Raw genomic sequence first — 27,828 nt, 5'->3', positions numbered from 1 at the left:
CACTAGCTTTCCCCACCCTCCTCATTCTCCAGAAGTGCGATTTCCTCCAATAATTTAGTTATTTCAAGAAGAGAATGTACTTAGCCAGAGACTTCCAAAAAAAGGAGTTATATAAATATTTAGCATATTTAGAAACAGCTAATTGCTTCCTACCACACTCAAAAGCTAGGAAAAAAGTTTTAAAACTCTTAAAGTGAGAGAAAAATACTGCATAAGAGTCCTATATAAAGGTATGTACCCTCAAATTTAAAGCTGAAGTGATCCAGAGAACTTTCCACAAAGTTTCATTTAACTTTTTTCTTTGTGTAGTTCATGTGACCTTTTGCATGTATATATTTTCTTCATATTCCCCTTCCAGTGCTTAAAGCTTTCCAATTGGTTTATAGCAAGCATCAGGTTGCCACATACGAAGATCAACAAGAACTTGGTTTAGCTTTTGCATCCAAAGGTTACGCTCTTCTTTAGTATCAGCAGACAGCCAATTCCTAAAAAGCGAAGAACATGAGTTAGATGCCTTCCCCCATAATTGTTCTGAAAAATCTGATCTATGGAATCCCAAATAGCAGGGGAAAAATGAAATAAAATATTCTAGAATTCTGCAGAGTGCTGCCAAGCTATCTGCCATTTCCACTTCGAGAAATGTCAAGTTCTTTGTTCTCAGAAGAAAGAAATGGGACAGTAAGACAAAACATGATTAAAAGTGATCAAGACAGCTTAAGTATCATCCAGAAATCTTAGGATTTTAACGATCTTTGCATTGGCACACCAAAGTTGTAAGGCTACATCATTAAAACCATCACACAAGGCAAGACATGGGCCCCCCCAACACCCTCCCTCCCACAGCCTACACAAACCATGATTTTATCCACTCACTTTGTAACACAGAGTGTGTCTCTGCACTGGCTAACAAGTGTCTCTCTATCATCTTCCCTCTGCGGACGCACAGTTATCAGTTCAAAAGTGTTGGGACGGGCACAGAACTCCCTGTTGGCAGGTTCAATCTGACGATTAGTGCAGTTAGCCAAGTTTATCCGGCCCAAAGGATGCTGAAATTGAAGTTAATCATCAGTTAAGAATATTGTTCTGAAGACTAACTCTGAACGTATGGCTCTGACAATCTTTCCATATGAAGTGAATTCCACCCCCCACCCAAATAAATAGAAGTCTATTATTGCTCTTTTCAATGTGAAAAGTAGATTAGGGGAAGCAAGATAACACAGACAATGAAATAGGCCCTGCTCTGTCACATACAATACAGTTAACAAATCCATCCTTACCAGAGGCTTAGACCAGAAAAATACATTCACCCTTTTCTTTTTTCCTTTCAAGAGAAACTTGCTTTTAAACTCAAAAGTTCAGGAGTGATTGGTAATAAAATCCAAGCCAATAGAGCAAGCTCTACTAAAGCCTACGGAAGGCAGGCACTTCAGGAATGTTTGTATCATTCTCATCAAAACCTGTAAATATATGGATTCACCTTCAAACACGCAACTAAGGCACTTAAGTGGAGAGTTCAGGTGCTTTAGCTCCCTCTGTAGTTAGTGGCTAGACCTCTTCAGGGAGCATTTCAGTTTTCAAGGCAGTTATTTCTTCCCACTGACTACAGAGGGAGGCTCAGCTGCATGCCTAAAGTTAGTTACAGACCTTGTCTCCAATTTATCACACCTACAGAATACCTCACCACGGAAACATCACAAGCAGTTCCTGGTTAGGAGAAAAGCTTGCTATTTATTAGGCATGTTCATTATGCTATTCCAGAGACAGTTAATACAACCTAGGTTACAAGAAAAAAGGATAGCTCCATCTCAATGAATATTAAGAAACAGTTCCCATAGATATGCATATATACCCAATCTGAAAAGCTTATCTAAAAAACATATCATAATTTAAAGCAATCATTGTCCAACACTGGTATTTCTGAGCTACATGCATCTTTGCATAATAGAACAAACATAGCAGGGGTAAGGAGAGGCAGGCATATAAGGAGAGAGTTTAATATTGCTGTAGATGATAAATAAGAGCACATCTATGTTATTCTTTAAGTATACCTTTCTCAGTTACAGCGACAAGTCTATAACATTTTCAAGAACAGATCAATCTAAGACATATCAAAGCAGTTTTCTTGTGCACAAAAGCAGAACAGGAAGCTTTTTCTTGATCAATTTTTTGCCTTTTTAATTACAGTAGGCAGAGATTTTTCCTGTCTCCTGGCAAGGAAAGAGTACGTTGATATATTTTGGCATTGTCAACTACCAGCATATGGTCTTCCTCTGTTAGCAGGGAAGAAATTAAACTCAGGCAGCTGAATCTGCATAGAAGACCCAAAAGGACCAGAGCTCACCACAGAATTTGGGAAAGAAAGTGTTCTGCCAACAAACAAGCAAATGTTTAATGGCAAATTGCTTAAGTGAGTCAGAAAAAAAGCCTCTTGAAAGCAACTCTTAAAAGCAACTGGAAAGATTTCAGTACACACTGCAGGAACAGGCTAAAGAGAGAAGAAAGTTCACTTTACTGACAGATGAACCTCTGATTTGGTGCATTAGCCAGACAATACCATGAGTTTCTGCAAGAACTATTTAAACCTACCAGTTTCAGCTAGTGTGGGAGCTGCAAGAAAACAATGGTAAACAAGATAGTCTGTAATTACATCTATGCTTTTACAATATAGAAGGATTGTCCAGTCTCATTCTTCACCATATTGAATACTAAAGTCAGTGTTCGGTATAAAGATTAGGCCAGCTGGATGCAACTTGCTGTACAACCCTGATCGATTTCAATTAAGTAATCTCTAGATTAGTCTTGACAAATATAATGGAAAGCCATAAAACTAAGAGGAAAATTGAATATGGATTTTCCTCCAATTTTCTTCTTCCCCACCAGATATGGTCAATTTCTAAGTTTGCCCTGGTTTAGGTCATATTTATGACAAGTCTCCTCCATTCCCCAAAAAACTTTAAGAGCTTGAATCTCATGCTTTGCATATAGTTACCTGAAACCTAAAGTATTTGCTGTCTTTAAAAGTGATCAGTGAATTGCATAGCGTACTACAGAACTTTATAGGCTTGATCTTTATAAACAGCATTACCTTTCGTTTTTCATCATCTGGGTACGTCCAGTAAGATATACAGTTTCCAGAAAGTACACACCAGCGCCTATGCCATGCTCCAAATCCACTAACATCTTCAAACATAGTCTTTAAAAAAAAAAAAAAAAAGGAAAAATATTATCACCTTCAGCTTGGTCTGTACTCAGCTATTTTCCCTACAGAGTGGTTCTGCAAGTACAACCCTTCATCGCAGTAAACTTAAAAGCAGGAAAAGATATACTGGGAGAAACTTCTATTAGTATATTTTCCAGACAGCATAGAAAACGAGCTTACACTATTACTCTTAAGTTTGCAGCCTTCAGCTCAAAATGCACCTATCCCAGCTACTTTAAATGACTAGATTTTAATACTGACCATAGTAATCATTCCTATCATTTTAATACAATGGAGGGTTATTTATAGAAGATACTTTCTGCAGAGTTCACAAGACACGCACTAGTATAACACAAATTATTATGATTAGGTATATGAGTCATCTTTGACTTACAGGTCAGGATTATGAAGTGTATGTCTGGCTATTCTGCAGGCTACATTCAGGAGTCCAGTCAGTTTAAAAGAAATTAGAAATCAATTTTAATTGTTTGTGTTGGCAGTATATTTTATTAGATGCTGTATTACATCAATTTCAAGGCCCATTTCCTTTGTATTGAAATGGAAAGTTTAGTATCTACCTTCTATCCCTGATCCCTCTTGAACTTGCACAGAGCACTTTCTTCCAATTAATTTAAGTGTTGTGTTTTCCCCTCTTTGTAATTCATACTATATATTTTTTAATGGCACAGGGTGTTTGCAAACCCTCACTCTGAAAAATTTAATATGCACACCATTCTCCAGGTCTCACATATTGTATAGTAAAAGTAAACACATGCTTTATAATCCATGCACAAAAATATGGGATAGCAAACAATCTTGTTAAATGTTTGCATCTAATCAAAGTTGAAGAGACTTCATTACGTAAAAGGAAAGGAGACAGAACTGCTTGAAGTAAAGAAATTTTGCCTTATGAATACACTAGAGTAACAGTAAAGTTTAATGTTTTGCTGAATTATTTTCATAGCACATTTACTGCCATCTGATGGATACAAGCTTAACAGCGCCATCCATTAGGCTCAGGTGCTCTTTATGCAAGTCCAGCTTTAAAGAGAGAACTGCTTAAGATGTTTCACAAAAAGTAGCGTAGCTTCCTTGTTAAGTTAAAGTATGTTCAAACAGTGAGGAAAACCTCTTTTGATAGAAATAATTTTTACAAGACCAAAAAGAACCTAAGATGCCTTATAAGAGTTTCTGGCAGGGAAATTAGAATCTCATCTCATGACACACAGACTACAGCAAAAAGGAAGTTAACTCAAGTTCAGAGTAACAGGGAAACTGTTTACAATAAAAACACACCAACGAAAATTTTAGTAAGAGGCAACAGTACTAAAGATAGCTTTAATTTATGCTGCGTTAGAATATAAACTAGGAAAGTGTGGGGACTTAGTTCAGGAAGAAAAATAAATCTTAGTTAAGATTCACTACCACAAATGCATGTGTGAAGTTAAAATAGTGACTATATTTAGTCAGACTTATTTCCAAGGAAGGAATTTGAAGTGAATATCTTACCAAGAACCCTTTTTCCTCCACAGAAGAGTCTACTTGGCATTTTAACTTTAGATAAATATGACCTTCCAAAGGAGACAAAACAGGAACCTGCAAAAAGTAAAACAATTAATAATTTGAATTTGACACCTCTCAACATCTACTCTACCAGCTCAAGCAAGTCACCTGCACCAGAAAGTTAGCACTGTCTTGTTCTGAGGATCCGTAGCCAGAAAGCAGTGATCAAGCAGGACAGTAATAATCAACAATTCTTTCAAGTTCATTGACAAGCTTTAAGATTTATTAGTTTGCTCAGGATATATGCACAAGCATGCATCTGTCTAGAAGCAACAGGCATGTTGGATGTTGGTTATAAACCAACAAGCAAGGTTATAAAAAACACATGGCAGCAGTCCACATCCTACAAGCTTCTGCCTCAGTTTGACATTAAGCTGCTTAAAAAACAAAGTGGGTTTAAACAGGATTGGTACTTGGATGACATAAGCATTTCTGGTAGATACTGATGTTGTAGTGCCTATTCAGAAAAATATTTGTACAATAAAACAATGCCTGGCAGGAGAGAAAGTAAAAGTAGTTCTTGACTGTCACTCAAGGTGTGTGACAGTCATACATATTCCATCAGGAAGTGTTGCAAACACTCCAACGTGCAATAAAATGCATTTCTGAATGAGGGCCTTAAGGAATTTTATTTTATCAATTCCCCAATTTTGTGTGTTCTGGATTCCTTTCTATTTTGTGTCACACAGAAACACTTACTTGGATTATGAAGAGTTTACTAAGAGTTGTGTGACAGTAAAGTAAAACTGTTGTATAGTAAATTGAACATTTCAGTTATGCAGAGCCTACAACACCATCACTAATTAAAAAAGGTCTCAGAACATCCTCCTGTGCATGTAGTGTATGCATTACATTCTAATCAACAATATATCCCTTTCAAAATGAAGTAGGGTGAAAGTAGTGAGAAAAAAGCAATATGTTGAATAAACAGCTAAATGAAGAGAAAACTGAAGTCCATGACTAGCCTAGCTTGCTTTCTGGTATGGTCATTCGTATATACACCACAAAAATAAGTTGGCTTACTGTCAAGGAAGATAATCTGCAATGAGACTCAAGATAACCCTCAAATTTTGCAAAAAAAGTAATTTTCTTAAGAGAGCTTGAATTACAAGTAGAAGGTGATAGGCATTAAGCTTACACCTTAATTTTGTGAGAAAACATATAAAATCCTTTTTCTTCCGAGATCCACGCAGAGTTAGCTACATAAAGCTATTTTCAGAGATTAAAGAACAATTATTTCTTTTAAGCACCTTAATTTACATAATTCCTAAAACCCCAAAAATACGTATACCAGACAAAATATTTCAACTGCATATTTGTATACAGATAAGAACCTCATTTTGATGGGCTTAGTACTTTTAAAACTTTAGTTCTTTATGATCACTTTTTGCTTAAAATTTGCCTAAAAGTTGTATTCAAGCAAGGTCTTGACCAAATAAGGAAAAAGATTTAGCTCCTGAGCAATGTTAGTTTTCTTCAACAAGTTGAGTTAAACCAGTATTTAGGCTGCTAGTGGATTTTCTATCAATCTCAGTCAACACAGTTAAAATTGGCTAATTTTAAGTTCCATACAGCTCAACAAGAAACTGGCTTAAATTTCCTGGCTAACAAATTTTCAGAGAGACATTGATATGTTTTGAAGAGAAGCCCTTGTCTAGTCAACTAGGAAGACAAGAGACAAGCTAGTTAAGGAAAGCCCTAGGGGTCTTAACTGAGTTCTGTCAGCATCCTTAGCATTGTACAATACAAGAAGTCAAATTCTTTGTATTTCTTTTTTAAGGCTCCCAGCATCTTGTTTTAAAAAAAGTGCTTACAAAGACATTAAGTATTCATTAGAATTTTTAAGAACTGCAAGAGAGTAGAGGGCAGACAGATGTAAGCAACATGCATCAGGAAGCAGTTTCCTATTTAGTTATAAACTAAGCAATTGTAGCAACCTTGTCCTGGAACATATAGCTCAATAGTTCTCTTTCCTCCCCTTCAAAATTCATCTATGGAAAAAAGAAACACGCTCAATGTGGTCAGTACAAGGTTAAAGGTTGTTTTTTTGTTTGGTTTTTTTTTTTTGTTTTTTTTTTTGTTTGTTTGTTTGTTTGTTTGTTTTGGGGGGGGGGGAAGAAGTGTTACATGAGTGAATTTTGATCTGATCTACTCTGAATTTTAGCTGTGCATGACATAACTGGGAAGCATGAAACTCAAAACCCATTGAGTTGGCAGTTTATTTCATATTAGAAATGAATGGAGCCAAGTTTAAGAGCAGCTGTTCAGTGCAAGCACAGGCCACAGCAAAACTGAAGCTTTGCAGAGGTCATAATTTCACGGAAAAGCTAACTGAAAATGGGAAATTCTTATTCACAACTGTTTAAGTCATGCACCTGGAAGAAATTAACCAAATCACATTTTCATGTTTTCTTAAGAATCCTATTTGAACATTGTGTTTATACTATAAGTTTACTCATCCAGCCCAGTGTTCTGTCCTAAAGAGTAAACTAAAAAGGCTCAAATCTACATTGCCAAGTATAAAGTAAAAGCTGTTTTCCATGACACCCAGAGCAATGGGTTTTCAATAACCAAGTCACATGCAAAACGAGATCTGTGTGATCTATGAGATCTGTCTTGGTAAGGGGAATGTTTGTGCTGAAGAAACAGAGCTGCTACACATATAGTAGCAGTACAATTCAACTATATGGTCTGCAGACTGTTTCAGTAAAGGAGTCTGCTTCTATACATATAAGTAAATCTGAAGAGCAAATTTGGATTATTCTGATCTCGTTTTTAATCTTGTGCACAACCATTCTTGTGTCATCTCTTGTCTGAAGCTATAATTGCAATACTACTATCATCACAATAAGCTAATTAGTCTAGAAGAAAATTTCTTCTGACACGGCCATTTGGATAAAGTTGCAATTTAGTACTAGCATAATCTGTTGCAGCTTCAAAATTAATTTGAATTAGCTTAGAATAGCTGCTGGCATAAACACCTATTAAAATAGCATTTAGGTGCAAGATGTTATAAGGTTAGAGTTTACAATAAATGCAAGAATGTATTTTTTTTTTTTATAACCTTTAGTGGTAAGAGCCAATAAACATTGTTTAGACAGGGAACTAAGGTATAAAACTTGATAATGGCTCTCAAAAAATAAAAATAGTTTGTTTCTACAGATTTAATTGGGATGAGAGAAGAAACTTGTACTCCTAAAGAAACTTATACTCCTAACTATATTCACCTGGGAGTAACTTCATTATTAAACATACTAAATATACTTAGATACTTAATAATACAGTATTTAATATTTGATAGTAAAAGCAACAAGCAACATGAAGACTATGTACCTGCATACATTAATTTTGTCAGTAACAGCAATCAGTAACCAAACACATTCACTGTCTTTGCACAGATATACCATACGTTGGGCAACAGAGAAGAGCCAACACCTGTCATAACAAAGTTTTTTTCTGTTGCATCTCAAAAAGACAGTTCAGTCATCTGAAGTTAATATAAGTAAAACCTGTGTATGTTTATATAGATACATACACGTACACAAACATCTATGTAATGATTTCATTTCTAGAGCAGTAATTTTGCCTGGAAACAGTAAACTCAGGCTCATTCATTTCATTTCATTCTAATAGTATGTGATTATCTTTAGATTAGTAAACAGTAAGTTCCATTACCTTTTCCAATGCAAATTTGGCATTTCCTACAGAAGACAATGATAGCTTGTGGGATCCAACAAGGATGAAATTAGTAGTGCGTACTGCATTAGGGCCACCTGGACTGGCCATGGCTGTGGAGAAAAGTTCAAGGCAAGTTGTAATACAACATGCAACTGAGATGCTGCAGTGTGTAAATGGCCACGTATGTACTACTGTATAAATGCCCTATTCAGTACTCCAGAAGCACTCTTTGCAGTACAGCCCAGCAGCACATTCAGACAGGATCTTTATATACCCCATTGCTCAACAGCAGACCTTTTTTGTTGTTGTTAAAAAGCTTTGAAACATTTGCAAAGGATAAGATAATTCACTTTAAGAGATGTGATGGGGACAGAGCACACTCTAGGGCATACCACAAAGCACACATACTGTGCAACAGGGACTCGAGAAGAGGTCAAGAGATTTGGAAGGCAACACACTGCAGTCTTCCAGAACTCGCATGCCTGCATTTCTGTACCAATAGAAACAAGCCACATGGCTTAGACACAGGGATCAGACTAGTTGCAGCAGCATTGTAGACATCTCAGTTAGCTCATGAGCTCCTTATTGCTATGATTTTGTACTAAAGCTAGCTCAAGTATGTCAAACTTAAAGTAGGCAAATGTATAACCCATTTTTAAGTGGTCAGAGAAACTCATAGATGCTATTCTCCTTCTTCCCAAGTGTCAGAAAAACATGTTAAAAACACTACATAAAAATACTTGATAATCTGTTCATATTTTCAAGAATCTCCAAGTTTTCTCTATATTACTTTGTTGATATGAGGCTCTAGTTTACATCTTAAAATTCATCTGATTCCATCACTTCAGGAACAGAATTTAAACTACAGTATCTGGTATCAGATGCATGATTTTGGTTTTGCAAAGAAGTTCCAAGAATAGTAACTTAGATATAATATTTAGCAATTGTAACTTGCAAACTGGCCTAATTCTGCATTCGTTAAATATAATTATCATGGTACAAGTATCATTTATTAATACACCACTTTTGATAGTAATGTTATTATTTATCTTGATATAACATGCTTAGATTCTGCTTACCTGGAGTAAGAAGGGTGCTTTTCTAGAAAGAGAGAAAAACAAAAGCTTAGAGGGAAAATAGTTTGAGAATTCTACAGAACACTAAGATACATTGAGAGAAACTAGATTTGAAGTAATTGAAAAAAATTAAATCCAGATAAACATGCACTAACTGCATATTTCCAGCATCATCTATTCAGAGCTATTACCTATTTCTTGAGCTGATGCTGAAGACTTTGGCAGAAAGCTGCACAGTTTAGGTTCAAGTAAGGGACACAAGAAGCCTGTTATAGGCACAATCTTATTAAGTATGGGAATACAGCCTTTGGAAGTAGTTGTATTTAGAGCCTGTTACAGTATTACATTCATACTTACCGAGGTAATAGATGTTAATAATCTCTTTGGAGTGATAACCTGCAAAAAAAAAAAAAAAAACACAATGAATGCATTTGGATTTCATGCTACTTACGTTGTCCATTACATTAACATGAAAATTAGACTTTAAGGCTTATCATCTAAATCAATTTTGAACACATACTAGCTGTTTTTATAAGTCTTGTTTTTTGAACCCAAAGTGACTGTAGTGACTTTCCGTGGAAAAAATACTATGCATCAAAGATGTACTGCAGAAAAGTTTATACTAGTCTATCACATACTTAACATGTATCTGAGAAAACAATGTTGGTAGACCTTTTTCTTTTTTGCAGCATGGCTTCAAAGTTACATTTGCTTATTAAAGATAGATATTAACAAGTACAGAGATGTTCAGTGTGCTACTGCTGTACGTTATCTATACTTCCAGGTGAAAGTCCCCAAGTCTGAAATGAGACTGTATATTAAAAATGAACTAGAATTATGTATGCATCTATTCTTGAACCTGAAAGACAAATACAATAATATTGTCAAAAAGCAGCTACAGTATGCCATCAGCCCCACATTGGCTACTTACCTTGAGTGCCACAATAACATTCAGTATTAAGTGAAGATTTCTGTGAACTAAGACACAGGATAGAAAAACCCCAGACTTCAAACTGGTTTTATTGGGGGATAGGTGGAAGCACATTTTCACTGCAATATGGAAGTAAAAATTTAAGGAATGTACTGTTCTCAGAGACAGGATTTTAAGCATTAATCCCATTTTCTTTGGAGGATGCTCAAGTTCCTCATTTTTACAGTGAGACATCTTAACAAGGAGGAAATGGGACCTAAAACTGTCAAAGCACTATGTGCCCAACTGTTGGAATGGCAAGCAGAAAGTCACCTCTAGTGAGGTGCTGGCTTGTTTTGGGTCACAAAGCCTTAATGAAGCTTTTTAATGAAGCACGAGCAGTTGAAGTGTGTGTGCTACGAAGGCTGAAGCATTTACTTCCAATGCACTATTAAAACATTTGCTTTAGAAATAAGCACCTATTGCTTTTACTTAACGCTGGAAAGAAAAAAAACATTGTAGTTGATCAATAGAACTTTTAAGACAAATCAAACTGCAGGGTAGGGCATACTGACTTATGGAATTTAAGTAAAATGGAGAATAAGGGTAAATCATTATCAAGGGCAAACACACTTATTAAATAAAAAGTCTGCAAAGCACAGCATTTTGCAGAATTAATAAGACTGTCTCCCCAAATGGATTTCAGATTCAAAGTGCTGAAGGTCCAATCCACTAATAGCTGCAGGACTCTTTAACCCATCTGTTATTGCAGATGTTACATAAAAGAACAAGAAGAGTGAAAGCAACAGATTGTCTAAAACTATTAGTCAGTTTATCCCTGAAAACTGCAGTCATCTTAGTGTACCTTCTGTTGAAATACAACATAGTGATTTTCATGTTCCATTTACCTTAGATTTATTTGCCTTTTTCCTTTTATCTATGCTTACAACTTCTTTTCTCTGCACCTGTAAGGCAAGAAGGTATTAAGAAAGCATGACATATCATTCTCCCTTATGTATCCTCTTGACAGAGACTGATACATACCAAACTGTAAACTTCTAGATTTATTTCAAAGTCATTTGACACATCATGCCTAAAAGGGAGAAGTGGAAAACAAGTTAAACCGCAGACTGCAACAAAGAAGGCTTTTTTGTTGTTATTAAGCGTTACTCATTGCTTCTTCCCTCCTCCTGTTCCCTAAAACTCTGCAAGGAGTAACTAGGAATATCTAGGTTCTACTCAGAGAAGCTTAGTTTGACTATTAGTCAGCGCTATCACTCTTACTAGTAAGCCCTTGTTTGTTCATTCCTACAGGTCAATAGGGATGTCTGAAATCCTTTCACTTCTGCAATACTACTCCCCAGTGCAAGCAGCATTGCTATTCCTAAAACCCCAAGGTTTACTACCTCAAGATGCTTTCTAGAACTCCAAGAACAAAAGTGAAGGAGGGATAAGGGGTAAAAAGAATACATTTACCATTTCTCAAAATGCACTCCTTCAGTCCACTGCTGGCCCACATTTCCACAGAGAAAAACTGCTTTCTAAATGAGTGTACTGGACTTTAAAAGTGAAGTGTTTTTTTGTTGTTGTCTTTTTTTTTTTTTTTAAACAAACCAGCCATTTGAATTTACATCCTTTTAGCTAACATTTGAGAATTGAAGCTTTAGTTTTAACAATACTATTTTTGAGACACCAAAACCAAATAACTATATAAAGTGTTAGTTGCTGCAGAAGAAACACTATCTCAGAGAGCAATTTATTCATCATTAGAGGTTCTAGGGGCTAACAATCATAGAAAAAGCAATAGACAAATTAGCTGATGAATGGTGGAATAAATCTAGATTACTCATTTCAAGAGTACATTCTAGCTATTTCTTAAGTCTAGAAACACTCATACCACAAGGCCTCACCCTATTTGTTTGGGGAATAAAGCATTCTTATATAAAAATGTTATTGAAAATATTTATATATGCTCCATCAGAGATGGAAGTGGCTCCAGAAGTGTCTTTACACTTATACTTACATAGTAAACGTTGTAGTAAAAGTAAGAGCATCTCCAGTCAGGGAGCTGGCGGTGCTTGCTAATGGAGTTGCAACTATATTTTCTGCTCCAGATCTCAGTATTATCACATAGTAGTAGTTTGCTGCTTCTGTAAATATATTTCAGATTTAGATGGTTTTGTTAGCAAAAGTTGTCCAAGTATCCAAAGAAATCTAGAGTACCACACTGCCATTAAACATGCCTCTGTTTCATTCGTATTCCAAATTTGTATTTAGTTGAGATTCACTTAAAAAAATAATTCTGAAAACAAGTTATTTTTCCTAATGTGTCCACTACTGAAGTCATCTTCACAGAATTCACAAGTGCATTATGGCCTGGTGCATCTCAGGCCAGACCTATACTACCCAGTACATAAGAGGAAGATCTTTCAGTCAGACTGAGAAATTAATCTTAGTTCATTATTCCCTAGGCCTACCAGTTTAACCACACATCAGCTTTTACTTTTTTTGCCCATTCGCATAATTTTCAGTCCTGTGAATGAGCTTGTTGTCCAGGCAATCAATTTCCCTAACTTTTCACATAAGGGAAAAGACTACAAGAGCATATCTCAGTAGTGTCAGATGACTTGAAGGTTTGGTGTTTGTGCACCAAGTTGATGCATTGAATAATGTCATGTTAAAAACAAAACAGCTTGGTTGGTCTGTTACGTAGGACAAGTCAGCTTTCAGAACAAGTGGTCTGCAGTCCAGTAAGCATCAGTTTGTAAGCTTTATATCTGACATTCTCTTTGGAGATAATGATTCATAGAGTTTGTTCTGGTGCACAGTATATAGCAAATGCTGCACTTCCAGAATACAATTTTGATGACAAGTAATTCTTAGTTGTTTGTTTAGGCAATTCAGTTGCAAGAATTACTGAAAATAAACTTTTGTTTGTTTTCCATTGAAGAGATTTTTCTATAAACGCAGATAAATTCTCTCATACAACAAAAACTATACCGGTGTCAGAAGGTTAAATGGGAATACCAGACATAATCTATGTTTTTTGTAATATAAAATATATTTTTAGTATCTTCAAATATATATTTGATAGCATAATTAAAAAGAAAGCAAGAAATGCTACATACAAATTCATAAGAAGTTCTGGAACAAGTATTAAATAAGAAATGTCCAATGACTTTTGCTCTCAAATTTTAGTGAAGTAAGAAGTACGACCCTGTTAGAACCCAGCTACAATCAAGTTTCACAACATCATTACAAAAAAAGCACTCATTGCAGCCGTGCAGATTCTTTAAACAATCACTTGACAAAGAAGCTTACTAAGGTCCAGAGACTATCCTGGAACAAAGATATTCTTCTCAGAAGAGTGGTCAAGCATTGGAACAGGTTGCCCAGGGAGGTGGTGGAGTCACCGTCCCTGGGAGTGTTCAAGGAAAGGTTGGACATGGTGCTGAGGCACATGGTTTAGTTGGTGACAGTGGTAGTAGGATGATGGCTGGACCAGGTGATCTTGGAAGTCTTTTCCAACCCTAATGATTTTATGATTCCCAGATACTATTCCAAAACAAAAGAAAAAATACCCACCTTAATGACTTAAATATAGCAGATAATAGATAACTGATATTTATAAATTAGAGTATTTTGGGGTGTTAACAGGACAAGAAAATATTTAGTCACTGTTTCAGAGCACCTCAGAAGTCAGAATTTACATAATGATATTTAGTACTAGACTTGCATCCATGGAAAAATCCCAAGGCAGTAAGAAATGCCTGAAACAAAAGTTTTACTTCCTTCCCAACAAGTTAGAAAAATAAGTTTCCGTGGTTCTTTAAGACTGGGCTGGTGAAAGTCACTCTAATGTCTTTTGAGCATCACAAGCCAGAAGATGATGACACTAAGGAGACCAGGGTGAAAAAAAAAAATATATTGCAAACTTAGCCAAAAACAGACTGATTAAGTGTACTTGCTAAGTTTTCCATTGCACCCAGAGTTCTGAGGAGCACCAACACATAGGACAAGAAAAAAAAGCAAACAAGAAGAATAAAGCAAATCTATGTAGGAAAATTGGGGAAACACTGGAGAGAAGGTGTGTAACATTCAGTTGCTACTCTTACCTGGTTTTTGAACTGTGCCACAAACAAAGTCTGCTTTTAGAGGTAGACGCATCTCTGAAATAGAAACAGATCCCCTGGATGGAGTAAACTCAGAAGATGTGGAAGCAGCTTTATTCCTTTTAAGAAGAGGTCCCTCACTCTTCAGTTTATTTAATTCTTCCAACAAAGCAGTTCTCTTCTCAGCTGTGTAGAGAAATTCATGAATTGTAGTTGTAAGACGGTAAGTAGTACTGAACATAAACTTTTTTTTTTAAACCACAGGTATGCAAAATGCAACATAAATGTTAATCACCTTTCAAAGAAGTAGGAATATTTGGGACAAGAAAGATCAGAAGTATTTCCCTGTCTACTGTAAAAATTGAGACAATAGATATTTTCACCTCTTTTTCCACATTAAGAGCTACAGATAGGCAAGTAACATCATAAATGGATTTTTTAGACTACAGTTCTTCTGAGAAGAACTAAAAAAATCTGACTTGCATCTGAAAACCTACTTGCAAAGAGAAGTAGTCTCTCTGCTTCCGCTTCCTCTTGAGACCCTTTTCCATGTTCTTCATCAAAACAGCAATTCAGAGCTTGGCTGGCTTGATAAATCACTGTCTGCTGCATGTTAATCTCATTATTAAGCTCCTATAGTAAAACATGGATTGAAATAATTAGAAAGAAACAGCTTTACAGTTATGTCAAAAAAATGAAGCTGAATGCCTTGAGACTTACATTTTGGCTATGCTTCAGAAAAGTTACAGAAGTAAACCACAAGAAACCTTGCAGCTTACAGTTTTACTTCTGCAAACAAATAATTCCAGCTCAACTTTATTCTACCCCAGAGGTAATTTAAATATGGTGGTGAGTATATGTGTTATATCCAGGATAGTTTTCCGTTTGACCACTGGCGGCAGCAGCTAAACAGAAAATCAGCAGCATACACGATGAGGCACCAGTGAAGATCAGAACATTGCCTACTGAAAGAACGTGGCTGTGAATCCTGCCTGAATCAGAGACGACAAAACATAATTCCCCATCCTCTTTTCAAAACAATGTCTTGTTTTCTTCAGACAAGTACTTTATAGCGTGATCCTATTAAAGGATGCATTAGCTCATCAAGTTATGTTGTATGATCCCATGCTATTAAGCCTTTATGCACAACAACCTAATTTAACATACTACTTGAAACAGCAAGTGTTCTGGCCATTTGAAGGTTGAATTAGGTTAAGAAATATTACATCAGCAGAAAGATTTTAAAACATTAGATACCTGCATCTTCTTTTTGATATTGATTTGATCAGATGGCCCATTCTTTTTTGTTTCTAGTTTGGAAGCAACATCTTCTTTGCGAACAATGACTTGCTTTATTGAAGGACGATCAACTTCTTTAAGTCTTTGAGATCTATATGCATCAACACTTTTAAAACAAGGAACAGTGTTAAATGCATTTTGCACACTTGCCAAGCATTTTTATACATACACACTTTTATTTATGCACCTACATACATACATCAGTCAGTATTTTCCATTGTGATTAAACAGTTTAAAAAGAAAAGTACTTAACTCATTTTAAATTTAAGCAACAGGTCACAGAGGTGACCTTTGGTAAAGGCTGAGAACTTTAAGAAGCTTCTTTTGTAGTTTAAGCAGTTTAAATCTTCCACTAGAAGAGTTAAAAAATGCCATGCGGCATCTTAACTCATGTACTTACAGAATCTTTTCTATTTTATTACCTATACAGGAGGTTGCGATCTTCTGACGTAGAGCTAATACTGTCTCCAGATTCCACCCTGGGGACTTTAGTCCTTTGGAACTTATCAGACTTCAGACTTACATCACTGACACTGCTATCTCCACCGGTTGACTTAGAAGGAGAAACAAAGGCCTAGGGAGATGAAAAAGTTATATTACAAATATCCGTTCATGTTAATCATGACGTATTTCCTCCTACCTTTATAAGTTTTATGATTACATATATGCAGTACTTTTAGAGGAAGCAGAATATTATTTAAGCAGATAGTTTACAAATATTTCCTAGGATGAAGGGGGCACTGGTTTTGTTTTTTAAAGATGCTAATAGATGAACTTCCAGCACTTTTCACCATTAGCTCTCAAACTAGTCCAGTTAAATAATTAAGATCTTTGCTAGTAACTGCTTCATTGAATGCATGCATACAAGTCCAGTGTGAGTAATAGATCTACATATTAAAGCTTGATTTAGCAAAAGCTAAATCACTTGTTTAGCATAGCAGGTGCTATTTTATTTCCAGAGGAAAAAAAAAACACTTCAGAAGTTTTAACTTATTATGCTGTCACTAGCAAAGCATCATTTGACTTTAGTGTTTGCCCAGGTATCACAATACACTAAAACATAACCATTCACAAGCAAGCATCACATCTCTTGAAAACAAAGAAGCCCTTCCCCACCTCCCAAGAGCTCTCACCTCTGGACCAACAGATTCCACTAGAGGAGTTAACAGAGACATTGATGAAATATTTAGTGACTCTTCCTGCTCATCCTCATCACTATCACCTTCTAGGTTCATGCTCATTTCTTTCTTCAGCTTTTCTATATCTGGACCATCCTCTTGAAGAATTTCAAAGATTTCACTTATCACTTTTGAGCTATTCATTTCATCATCCACACTCATTTCACCTTCACATACATCATCTGAAAAGGGATGTTTAAAGAAATATTAGTAGCATCAAGACAGTATTTCTGTTTATATAAGACTAAAGAGTTGACAGAACAAACCAACCATTTTCACTTTTCAAGCAAGATCAATTTAAAAGCACTATAGTCAGGCAAGTAGAATCCTAAATTTTACTTCCATCCTCATTTTACTTACTATTAGCCCTTAAGCTGCATAATTCCCCAATGGGGGTACAGAGAAGCAAAACAGAGATGCTCTTGTTAGACAAGTTTCAACATTTCAACTCAAGCAAATCTGAAACTGCAGTCTCCCATAGTACACTAGTTATTGATGTCCCTTCCCAGATGTTTACCATCAGTTTTGGTATTTATTGAAGACAAAAATTATGACAGATTTACATAAAACAAGTCAGGAAACCAATTACAAAGCATATACATGTGTCAGCAAATGTAGAGAATTCATTATTCAGACCTGAAAGACATTAACACTGGTGGACAAGTGAGAACAGATAGCTAAGCACATTAATATGCATCTAATCAATACAAACCATTCCGTTTCTCAGCAAGTTGTTCAAGTTGAGAGACAGATACCGCTTTTACAGGGCTCTTTGGCTGAGTTGTCTCCACAGGACTGGAATTATCAGTCTCTTCACATTTAGGAGCATCTGAGAAGTTCAAAGAAGTCAGTAAAGATTGTCTAGCCTTTTGTTTTACGTATTTAAAGTACTGAGATTTGGAAGATTCTTAACGTAGCTGACAACTTACAAAAACACTGCTAAGTCAAGTTACATTGCTGTCAAAATGAGTACCAGAATACACATCCTCCACAACCAGCGCAGCTAAACTTCTGTATCATCAGAAAATTGATAGCATGAGAAAAATGCTGAAGCCATAGCAGAGTGCAACCACTCCAGCAAAATGGAATTACAACAAAAAACTCCACACGCAAGCCCAACCTAAAAGCAGCATATTATCCTGCATTTATAGACACGTGTTTGAGAGCCTGTTTGCCCATAAAGTGTATAAGCAGCATTTAAAGAAGTTCACTGTTTTCGAAGAACTCAGGGCTCTCACTCAGCATCAGATGGGATGTCATAAGCTTCTCAATTTTTTTTTATATCTCCTACTAAAATAATTAATGTCATAACAGGATACTGACAAGGGAAGAGTTTGTGTAAGTTCAGATACTCAGGTACAGTGTAAATGAATTCTGTAACTGGCCCTTCTCACACACTAAACTCAGCATACATGAAGATGTGAAACATCAGTAAACCTACTGAGAAAAAGGCAAAGGCAGTCTGCCTTGCCAACCCTTCAAGCAGTACAGGGGTACAGAATGCCATTGTATGAGAAGATTTTTATGAGGAGACTTAGGCAAATCAGCAACCAAATAAGGTCATACTGGGGTCCAGTTCCAGACATCGGTACTACTACTCTCTTTATCCACGTATGAATGCTAAGGGCAATGCTTCAGTCCAGTATTAACCACAGATAGACAGTGACAGTTCTCACCTGAAGATTCTACACTGGGAGACTTTGGTGGCCTGTCATCTGCTGGTATGTCTTCAGCTGATCCAGAAGCAGTGGCATGGGAACGAGGAGAACGTTTTGGACTAGCTTGAGATGGGCTATCCTGCAAAAAAACAAGAATATAGTATGTTCAGGTGCCAGTGTTCAAAGTGACTAACAAATACTGCCTGAGACAAACACGTTGTAGTACCTGCAAGAATAAAAAAAAAAAAAAAAAGGTTACCTATCCAATATCAAGAAAGACCCTAAATAAGGAAGTCAGATGAAGTAGTAAATACGAAATTGAGTGGTTGTGTGAAGAGCTTCTAGGATGGTCTTTTTTGGGGTGGGGAAGACATAATATTTATATATTAAATATAAGCGCACATTTCTTACATAAGATTATAAGTAGTAGCACACTAGCCATCAAAAATAACTATTCAGCTCAAGTCAGTATCACTTGTCTCTAACTGATTCTATTAGAGGAAAAAATCCAGTGCTTCAGTTATTATCATACAGTGTACTTGAGGAGCAGTCTTGTGTAGCCTGGGTACTTATAAAGCTTAGATTTTCATCTTATCTACATTTGTGCCTCTACCTCCATGTTCAGAACACGTAAAAGCAATTCACACATCTTCTGATGCATGCAGCTAGCACATTACCATTTTAGCTTCTGGAAGTTTTCTCTTTGAACTTTCACTTCTCTCTGCGCCCCATAGATTGCCCCTGTCAAACCGGCCACGAATACATGCAAGTTCTCGTTCACGTTCCTAAGCAGATAAAAGGGGATAGGTGAAAAGTTGACAGGTTTAAGACATTGAGACAGTTCATATTCCTCAGGCAGGTGGAATCTTCCTCAAGCTTAAGTACAAGCTATGAAGGTAGCAAGTCATACCTGCTTAAGCTGAAGCGCTAAACTGGCAGTAGAGGAATTTTCATTTTGTTTGAGAAGCCTTTCCTGGATTGTCCGTGTATTTGGAGTGACAATGGGTGTTCTGTACCCTGGTGTATTCGTAGCAGGACTGCGTGCACTATGCTCTTGACAGCGTTCTCCAAAGCGTTCCAGGAAGGGCTTAATTCCTGATCCCCCTGCAGGAACAGTTATCTTGCTTAAAAGAAACTCAAACTGAAGTCACAACAGTTTTATATCCCACTGAAGGTTCTCAATGAAACAATTAAGATACAATACTAAGAGCTCTAAAGGAGACATTTTCTAAAAGCCAAACTTGAAGTGCCAGTCACTACTATAAGAGAACACTGAAGGTATTAAAGCAGCAAATCAGAGCAAATAGATGTCCTTCTCTTTCTAAGTTCCACATCCAATACACCAGTTTATTACTCCAATTGGTCTGTTTTTTCCAGTATTTCCCCTAAACCAACTTCATTTACATCTTTCATCTGAACAAGCATCCTACAACATAAGGGGGATACATTGTTTGAAATCCACTTCATTTTATCGAGCTTATCTTTCATTGTCTGCATATCTAGAGACACGCACTTGCTCTACTAGCCCTTATTTCAAGGAGTTCAGGCTGCCAGTCTACATTTCTAACCCAGCAAGCAGTTGAATGTAAAACGGGGGAAGATCACTTGTTCTAACACCAGTGCTGTCACTGAAAGGAAAGATACTATACAAAATTAGAGTATCTACATGGCCATCAAGAAGGGAAGTATTTACTTTTGATTTCTTCTAACATACACATGCTCTCTTTTATTTCTTATCTACAGGATACTTGTTATAACCAACAATTGCAAATAAGTTTTAAATAGTCTGAATTAATGTTAGTGGTATATATTTTTACATAAAGAAGAGTTGGATTGTTTTTGCTTTCAAGAGTTATTAAAAATACATCAAAAAATACCCTTGCAAAATATGGAAGCTGTACAACTTCTAATTATCATAGACTCCTTCAGTACTTTCCTGGAGTTATATCAGATAGCGTACATTTCGTGCTCTGTTACCATAAGTTAACTAGCATGTAGTTTTTCCAACACAGGTGGTTTGAACAAGGATTCATTGCAGCTGAAAGACAGCTTACCTGGTGTTGTGGGTTTATCCTTAGGTTCGAGTTGCACATGTGTTCCTTTGACTGGCTCTTCTTTGGACTGAACTGGTTGAGACAAAGTTGATTTTACTGGTTGCGTAAGTTTTTCAGTTTTCTGAGGGCTGCAGGGTTTCTCTATTAGTGGCCGTTGTACTTCAGATTCCTTAGGAGTGAGAACAGTGATGCTCGAGGATTGTGTTATAAAAATATTTGAATCCTTAACCAGAAAAATAGAAGGAGTAACATTAAAGTGTGACTGTACAATCATTCTCTGAGGATGAAAATGAAAGAAAACATTCCGCACAGCACACTATGTTTTATATTCCATCACAAATAGAAAGAACTGACAAACAATGTTGTACAATGTTTAAAGCTGCTTGATCCAGTGTTTCAAATTGTTCCAGTATTTGATTCCATTATTTTTTTTGCCAGCTAGGTCAGGTAGTTTCTCATGTTTCCCTAAACAGGATAAGGCATTATTATTGCCATTTCATAAAAGGAAGAATAAGCATTTGGCACTATTAATTTCAGCAGGCTGTCTGAATTTCTATACAGCATTAATATTTAGAGTTTCAGACAGTTAACTATACGAAGTTATAGTGAAACCCCCAAAGGTTATTTGTTACTTTAAGAAACCCCTTCTGATAATCAAAAGGGCAGCAATTGATTACTTTGATACCAAAATTTACAAGGCTCATACACTCAGTTTCAGTCTCAAAAAAAAGCAAGTCTAAGCTGCTTCAGGTCTGCTGTTAAGAAAAGAACATGGGATTGCAATACAGGAAAAGCTGTAAATTAGCTAAGACTGCTCATGCTAAACATTTAAGTTTGTTAGCAACATTCAGATTAAACAGGTATGAGTTAACACTTGTCCCCCCAGTACCCAAATCAATTATTAATCAGCAATTAATCAGACACTCACCGCTATCTTTGAGCTTGCTGGTTTATTTAAAGCCTCAACAAGCCTTTGAGAACAGGATGCAGCTTCCTGCTTTACACTGCTACTATTGATTCTAGCAGATGCTCCACTTGTAGTGGACAATTTGGATAAACAAGTAGTGCCAGGCTGTTCTTGTGCATTGTTTTGCTTTGCAGATGGATGACTTAGGTCATCTTCCCAGGAGCCAATTGTAGCAGCAAGGTTAGCTAAACGGCCCCTTCTCCCAATAGGAGTATTGCTCCCCAGAGCATTAGGTGTCTGCTTCGGTGGAGAAATAGGCAGGTCTTTTGACTGGAGGGGGGACAGAGAAGTGCATTCAGAGGGATCTGGAAAAGAACACACATTTTCCTAATAAATTATATTGATAAATTATTTGCATTTAATATATTATTTGCATTTCGCTCTTTGTTGAGTTTATCAACAGTTAAATGCTGTTGAAAGCACTGAGACTAATCAAGTCAAAGTTCATTGCAAAGCCAACACTTTCAACTAAGTAGTTTACTAGTATTACATCACTGTTGTGATGAGCTTCATGCTAGTAGCAAAATGTCTAAAATTCAGCTGTAGTCAGCTTCGTTATTTTAGGCCTTTTCCAGTTCTGCCTACTAGAATTCTGTATGAAAACACCAACATTCTCACGCACACAAATTGTCTACTACCACACTTTATCTATACAAACACTGAAAGACACCAGTACTAGAAACATACCCTCACTATCCCAGCAGCGTCGCTGTTCTGCCAGTTTCTGCATACGTGTTTTGACTGAAAGGGCTGCAGGAGTTTCTGACTTGGTGTTTGTTTGTCCTTTCTCAAGAGGCTGAGCCAATGAAGCTCTGTTAGATGCAGTTACGTGCGACTCTGAAGTCATCCCAGGAGAATGATGGCTTGTGGAATTTGAAGGAACAGGCTGTACATTCTCTATACTGGAAGCCTGAGTCTCTGTATTGCTTGAGCAGAGCCTCTTAGATGGTGATGGTTTTGTATTAGGTTTCGCTGTATAGGTGGGAGTATTCAAGCAAATTAGCATTCAAATAATCAAAACATTCTCAGACTGTACAAAACTGCAATGCAAACAAAGTTAAGATGAATAATCTAATAGGCCTTTCAAAATCTGGCATGATCTTTGGCATTATATGATTTTTTTAAATAGCTTACTAATTGTTTAGAGCAGCAGCTTTCAGGTTAAGTAAACATTAGCCATATTCCCTCAGGTAACTGCATTCATTGCTGTTTACTTTACAATAACCACTGAAGGGTTTTCACTTGCCATCAAAACAAAATAAAAATGAGACTAGCATCAAGAGACATCCTACAAAAAACTTCATAAAATTACCTTCTTCACCAGGAAAAGATGCCTGGTTACCAGTTTCTAGTAGAGGCTCTCTGACTCTCTTGGTCTGCACTGTAGGTCTTGCTCCCATGTTGGGCCGCCCAGCCATTTTCTTCTGCAGGTTCTCTCGCCTTGCTCGGGTTCGTTCAAGCAGTTTCTGAGTCAGTAAATCATGTTACTATACACTCCAGTGTTTTTACTGGTAACAGTTCAAACTAAAAATATTTCAATTTTTACTGTCATAAGCATATACCAAGATCCACAATACTAGAAATGTAAAATAATTACACTAAGACAGATATGGCTCTCAGCTGCTGATAACTGATCCACTGTACTGCAATGTGACAGAAACATTTAAAGTTTGATTTCCTGATTAGCTATCCCTACCTCCTCCTGAAGAGGGAACAAAACAAACGTTTTCTACACTGTCATCGATACGGTTTTTCTGACTTCCTCCCATTCCTCACTGCAATAAGCCCTGATCTCCACACTTCTGTGTCACCATTGCAACACACACAGCTTCTCCCATTCTCAGGAAGTTAGATAAGAGTTAGCTCACACTGCAGCAAATTCCAAGCTACCTTCTTCCTATCTGGTCAGCCAGTTCATGTTTGTAGGCTATCTGAAGGGTTTCAGCCTACCAGATACCAGGCTCCAACACTTTCTTCATTGATTTGGGTCTTATCACCTAGCCACACAATTTCACAAAAACTGATGAAAGTTTGAGACATCTACTGTTAAATTAAGAACAGATGCAGCTACCCAATAGATTCCAAGTTCCAGTTATTAAATCAATGAGTGTCTCTCATTAACTTGGTTTTCAAAGAAAATCAAGCTAGAGAGACAAGCAATGGCAAAAAATGGAGAAAAGAGGCTTTTATAGACCCTGAAGTAATCAGAAACATTAGATAGTAATTCCATTTTTTCACTGAACCACCATATGATAGTATCGAATGGTCAAGTCTGAATAGTTGTCTTCAACATGTTGCTGAAGATACGCTCAAGCATTTCTTGAACACTGACCTGATGGGCACTAACCCTCTAACAACAAAAAGGAAAAAAAAAGAAAAAAGATTAAAGTGGTTCTGAATAGTCCATAAGAAAAATAACAGGTTGTTAAAATACAGGAAAAAAGTGGCTATTACGCCATCTAAATCAAAGGTGAACTTCTTTTTGAGAAATAGTTAATGTCATAGCTGTCTCTCTAAATGTACAGGAGATTTATCACAATCTGTTTTGTGCAGGAAAATTTGCAACAAGGTGTCAATTAAACTTTAAGAAGTTCTTTCATTCCCTACCTTTTGGAACTTGGCATAGTATAATCATATTCCATATGAAATAACTGTTTCTATGAATGTTCTTCTACACTAGCAGAGAGTAATTCCTTATAGCACCCAAGTTTGAAATAATATTTTTTTATACTGCATTTATAAATCAAGGTAATCTAAATAATGCTTAGTTACTACTTTGATCTAGGTTTCAAGGCACTCTGAGACAAGAAACTGTGTGGTCAAACCAATTGCCTTTAAAGGGAAGCATATAAACTGCACTTGTTTGGTGGCACATAAATTATTGTACGGACTGTGCCAGCCATTATCTACCCTGTCACATAGCAATTAAATACACATTTCGCATTTTTTAGCGTCTAAGGCTGAAGTCTTACACAATGTTTCATTGTAGGGCTACAAAGGACAAACAGAACATCAATCTCAACAGTTTTCTGAGAAAGCCTCTTCCCTAGCTTCCAAAGAAAGTGGGGGGAAAATTTTTAATAAAGCCAGAAACACAAAGTGCCAGGAGTGCCTTCACTACAAGTTGCATGCAGTTGTGTCCAGTTTTCTTCCTCCAACCCTCAAAAGGCTGAGCTACAAAGCATTCAAATGATACACACAAATAAAACATAGGCTGTACAGATTAACAGTGCTTCTTGCACAAATTTGAGTACATCTTCCAAAACAATGTTTCTACAGTTCTATTCAAATGCAGTTGCATTCCTTTCTTGGGGTAGTTGAGTGAATTGGAGTTTCAGTTGCTACAAGGCGGATGTCATTTCACAGGAATGCATGCCTCTCTTGTTGATCTCCAAATCTCATTGGCTTTTTCCACCTCAAGTTTTCCGTGCAACTGCCATAATTCAAACTCTGCTATTACACACGATGAGTAAGCCAGTTACCAGAACTTAAGACTTACTTTTCAAGTTCATCATAAAGGCATTTACTATCAGTATATTCTGTGTGTTCTGATGACAGCCAACAACTCAAGAGTAGGACATACCTATTTCTTTATATCTAGGAATTTGAAAGCTATAATGTCATACTTAGAGGATTCACGGCGTGCATTGCAAAAGCACCTTCTAAAAATGAGAAAACATCTTCCCACTTTAAATGCTGACAGTCTTGCCTTTGAAGAAAAAAAAAAAAATATATGTATGTGTTAAGGTACATCTAAGAACTGTACTTAGCAGTCTTAGAGAAGACAGAGGCCCCCGTGTGACTACAAGAGTGCGCTGCAACTACCCTGGCTTTGCAAGCAAAATGAAGCAAAGGGAGCAAGTTTATCCACGGCACTGAAGGAACAGCTACTCTCAGACTTCACATATGCAAATCTTTTCTCAAGCAACTGCATCATTTTTTTCTCTTTAGTTATCCAGCACACTAGGATTTGTTCTACCAAACTAAGACCTTTGTACAAGAAAGTGAATTATATGATCAACTACCAACTGAAAGTCACAAATGATGTACTTATTGTGATTCTAAAAAACCATCTACCATCTCCTCAGCATTCCATATGAACAGTTTAGCTGACACCTTGCTTCTAAGATTAATCAAAAGAAACGTTACTTTAGAAATTGTCTGGTTCAAAAGTATTTTGCAGAAAGATTTAAGCTTAAAGTGATTGAGACTAACAAATTGTTTTTTTTGTTTGTTTTTTAACTGTAAGGTCAAGTGACTGAAAACTGAATTAACAGCATGCTTATTTTGGTCAGTTAAGAGTTGAATTACACTGCTTTACATAAGCACCACTTACAATGCCTCACCAGCTCACTACAAACAGAAGAATAAAGTTATGTGCATACAAAAATTAGTAGTTAAGCTAAGAAAGGCCATATTTAAAAAAAAAAAAAAATCTGGACATAGATACTTTATAGTAGGTGGCAATAAAGTTTCCTTTGCAGAAAACCTTTTTGAGGAATGTTAACAAACTTGGATTTAAATATGTTAATATTGGTCAGATTTTTAAATAACAGGAGTGTCCTCCACAGCACAGATGTTCTTGACAAGACAACATCTTACGCATTTGGCAATACTAGCAAACATTTGAATGAAGTTTACACTAAGGAGTGGCCTCTGTGTTGGTCCTAGCTTTTCAAAGCCAGTTATCTACACAAAGGGCGTGCCGAGGTTGGAATATTTCCCAGCATGCAAAACCATTTCAAACCTGACTCAGTATTCTGGACTTGCCGTTTTATTTAAGACTAGCCTCATCATGTCACTCGCTTCCTATTAAGGAAGCAGTCTGTAGATGTTTACACTTGGCAAACCTTACAAGGAGGTGGCACAAACCTGCCTTGGCAGGACAGATCAACACCTTACCTCGAGTTTCTTTAAGTCAAATCTGTACAGTCCACCTTTACAGGCACCTAATTTACTACAGGCATGGCAATCTGACGTGTAGATGGCTTTCAAGGGGAGGAAAAACTATTTCACCAACATAATTGACCTTTTTTTTTTTTCCAATAATTCAGTTTTAAAAATTAATTTAGCTTTTGATTAAATAGTCTGTGGACTCGTGGCCAATCGTTTTCCCTACGACATTTATTTGAGTTGTTAGAAGTCCGCTCTCTGGCTTCCCATCTGCCTGACATACGACCAGAGCAAAGCGCAGCATCCTCACCAAGCCCCCAGCCCTCACACAGACTCAGGGCATCCAACTCCAGCCACCCCATAACACAAGCACACACCCCAAACGCACCATATTATTATGATAACTACGAGGTTTTTTTTGTCATTTTTTAAAAAACGAGGAAGCGCGCCTGCAAACTGAAGTTCCCCATCTCGAGAGGCAGCGGAGCCAGAGAGGACGGCTTTCTAACGAGCCACCAGCTGCTTTGGGAAGGCCAAGAGAAAGGCGGCCGCCCAAAGGCCCGGCAGTACCGGCAGCCACCCCCCGCCGTCCCCGGGCGCACCTCGGTGAAGGGATCCATCGCCGACACCTCAACCTGCCTCAGCCCGCCCCAACCGCTCCGCCGTTTGAATTTCAGCGCCCGTTCCGCCTGCGCATGCGCCCGCCCGCTCCTCCCCGAGCAGGCGGGAAGTGGAGGGAGCGCTGCCCAATCAGCACGCTGCCCGCCCCCCTCCTGCCCCTCCCCTGCGTGAGGCGGCTTGGTCCGGCCGCCATGTTGGCCCTCCCCACCCTCCCCGGTAGCTTGCCTAGCGCCTCCCCGTGTCTCAGCCCAGAATAAAGAAAACCCGACTTTCTGTGAAATAAAAAACAGTGGGTTGCCCCCTTGCCCCGGGTGGTGCCCGATGAGCCCCCACAGCTTGCTGGCGGTGCTCAGTAGCAGTGCCCTGGTGCCTTCCTGCCCCGAGGTTTTTGTTTTTACAGGAGGTGTTGGCAAAAAAACGTGGCACTCCCTTTTTTTAACCGGGGAGACTTACAGCCCAGTGCAGTTGGAAAGGTTGTAGCTTCTTCTCACAGCTCTGACATTTGTCCTTGCGTTGCAGCCCATCACCAAACCCAACCCAGCGGCTCCTCGTTCTGCTGACCTCTTTATTTCCTCATACCTTTCCTGAAAACGCCAGCGTTCGGGCACTGAATTGGCAGA

General features: G+C 37.4%; 1 protein-coding gene across 1 annotated transcript; it reads right to left on the bottom strand.

Moving 5' to 3' along the window:
* Nucleotides 1–361: 361 nt before the first annotated feature.
* On the bottom strand, nucleotides 362–27,207 carry ANLN (anillin, actin binding protein; the record flags this gene model as incomplete). Its single annotated transcript, XM_084281626.1, has 26 exons — nucleotides 362–485; nucleotides 874–1,046; nucleotides 3,086–3,193; nucleotides 4,709–4,795; nucleotides 6,700–6,753; nucleotides 8,438–8,550; nucleotides 9,520–9,541; nucleotides 9,874–9,912; nucleotides 11,335–11,391; nucleotides 11,471–11,519; nucleotides 12,450–12,576; nucleotides 14,542–14,724; nucleotides 15,036–15,171; nucleotides 15,796–15,943; nucleotides 16,260–16,411; nucleotides 16,971–17,197; nucleotides 17,728–17,844; nucleotides 18,692–18,812; nucleotides 19,351–19,458; nucleotides 19,584–19,777; nucleotides 20,728–20,950; nucleotides 21,656–21,999; nucleotides 22,382–22,666; nucleotides 23,007–23,160; nucleotides 26,041–26,047; nucleotides 27,158–27,207. The coding sequence occupies 26 exons, from the start codon at nucleotides 27,205–27,207 to the stop codon at nucleotides 362–364; spliced, it is 3,402 nt and encodes a 1,133-aa protein (XP_084137752.1).
* Nucleotides 27,208–27,828: the final 621 nt, after the last annotated feature.

The sequence above is a fragment of the Netta rufina genome, assembly GCF_964035555.1.
Source record: "Netta rufina genome assembly, chromosome: 2".
Lineage (NCBI taxonomy): Eukaryota > Metazoa > Chordata > Aves > Anseriformes > Anatidae > Netta > Netta rufina.
The sequence above is the reverse complement of the archived record's forward strand: the minus strand, read 5'-3'. Positions and strand labels throughout refer to the sequence as shown.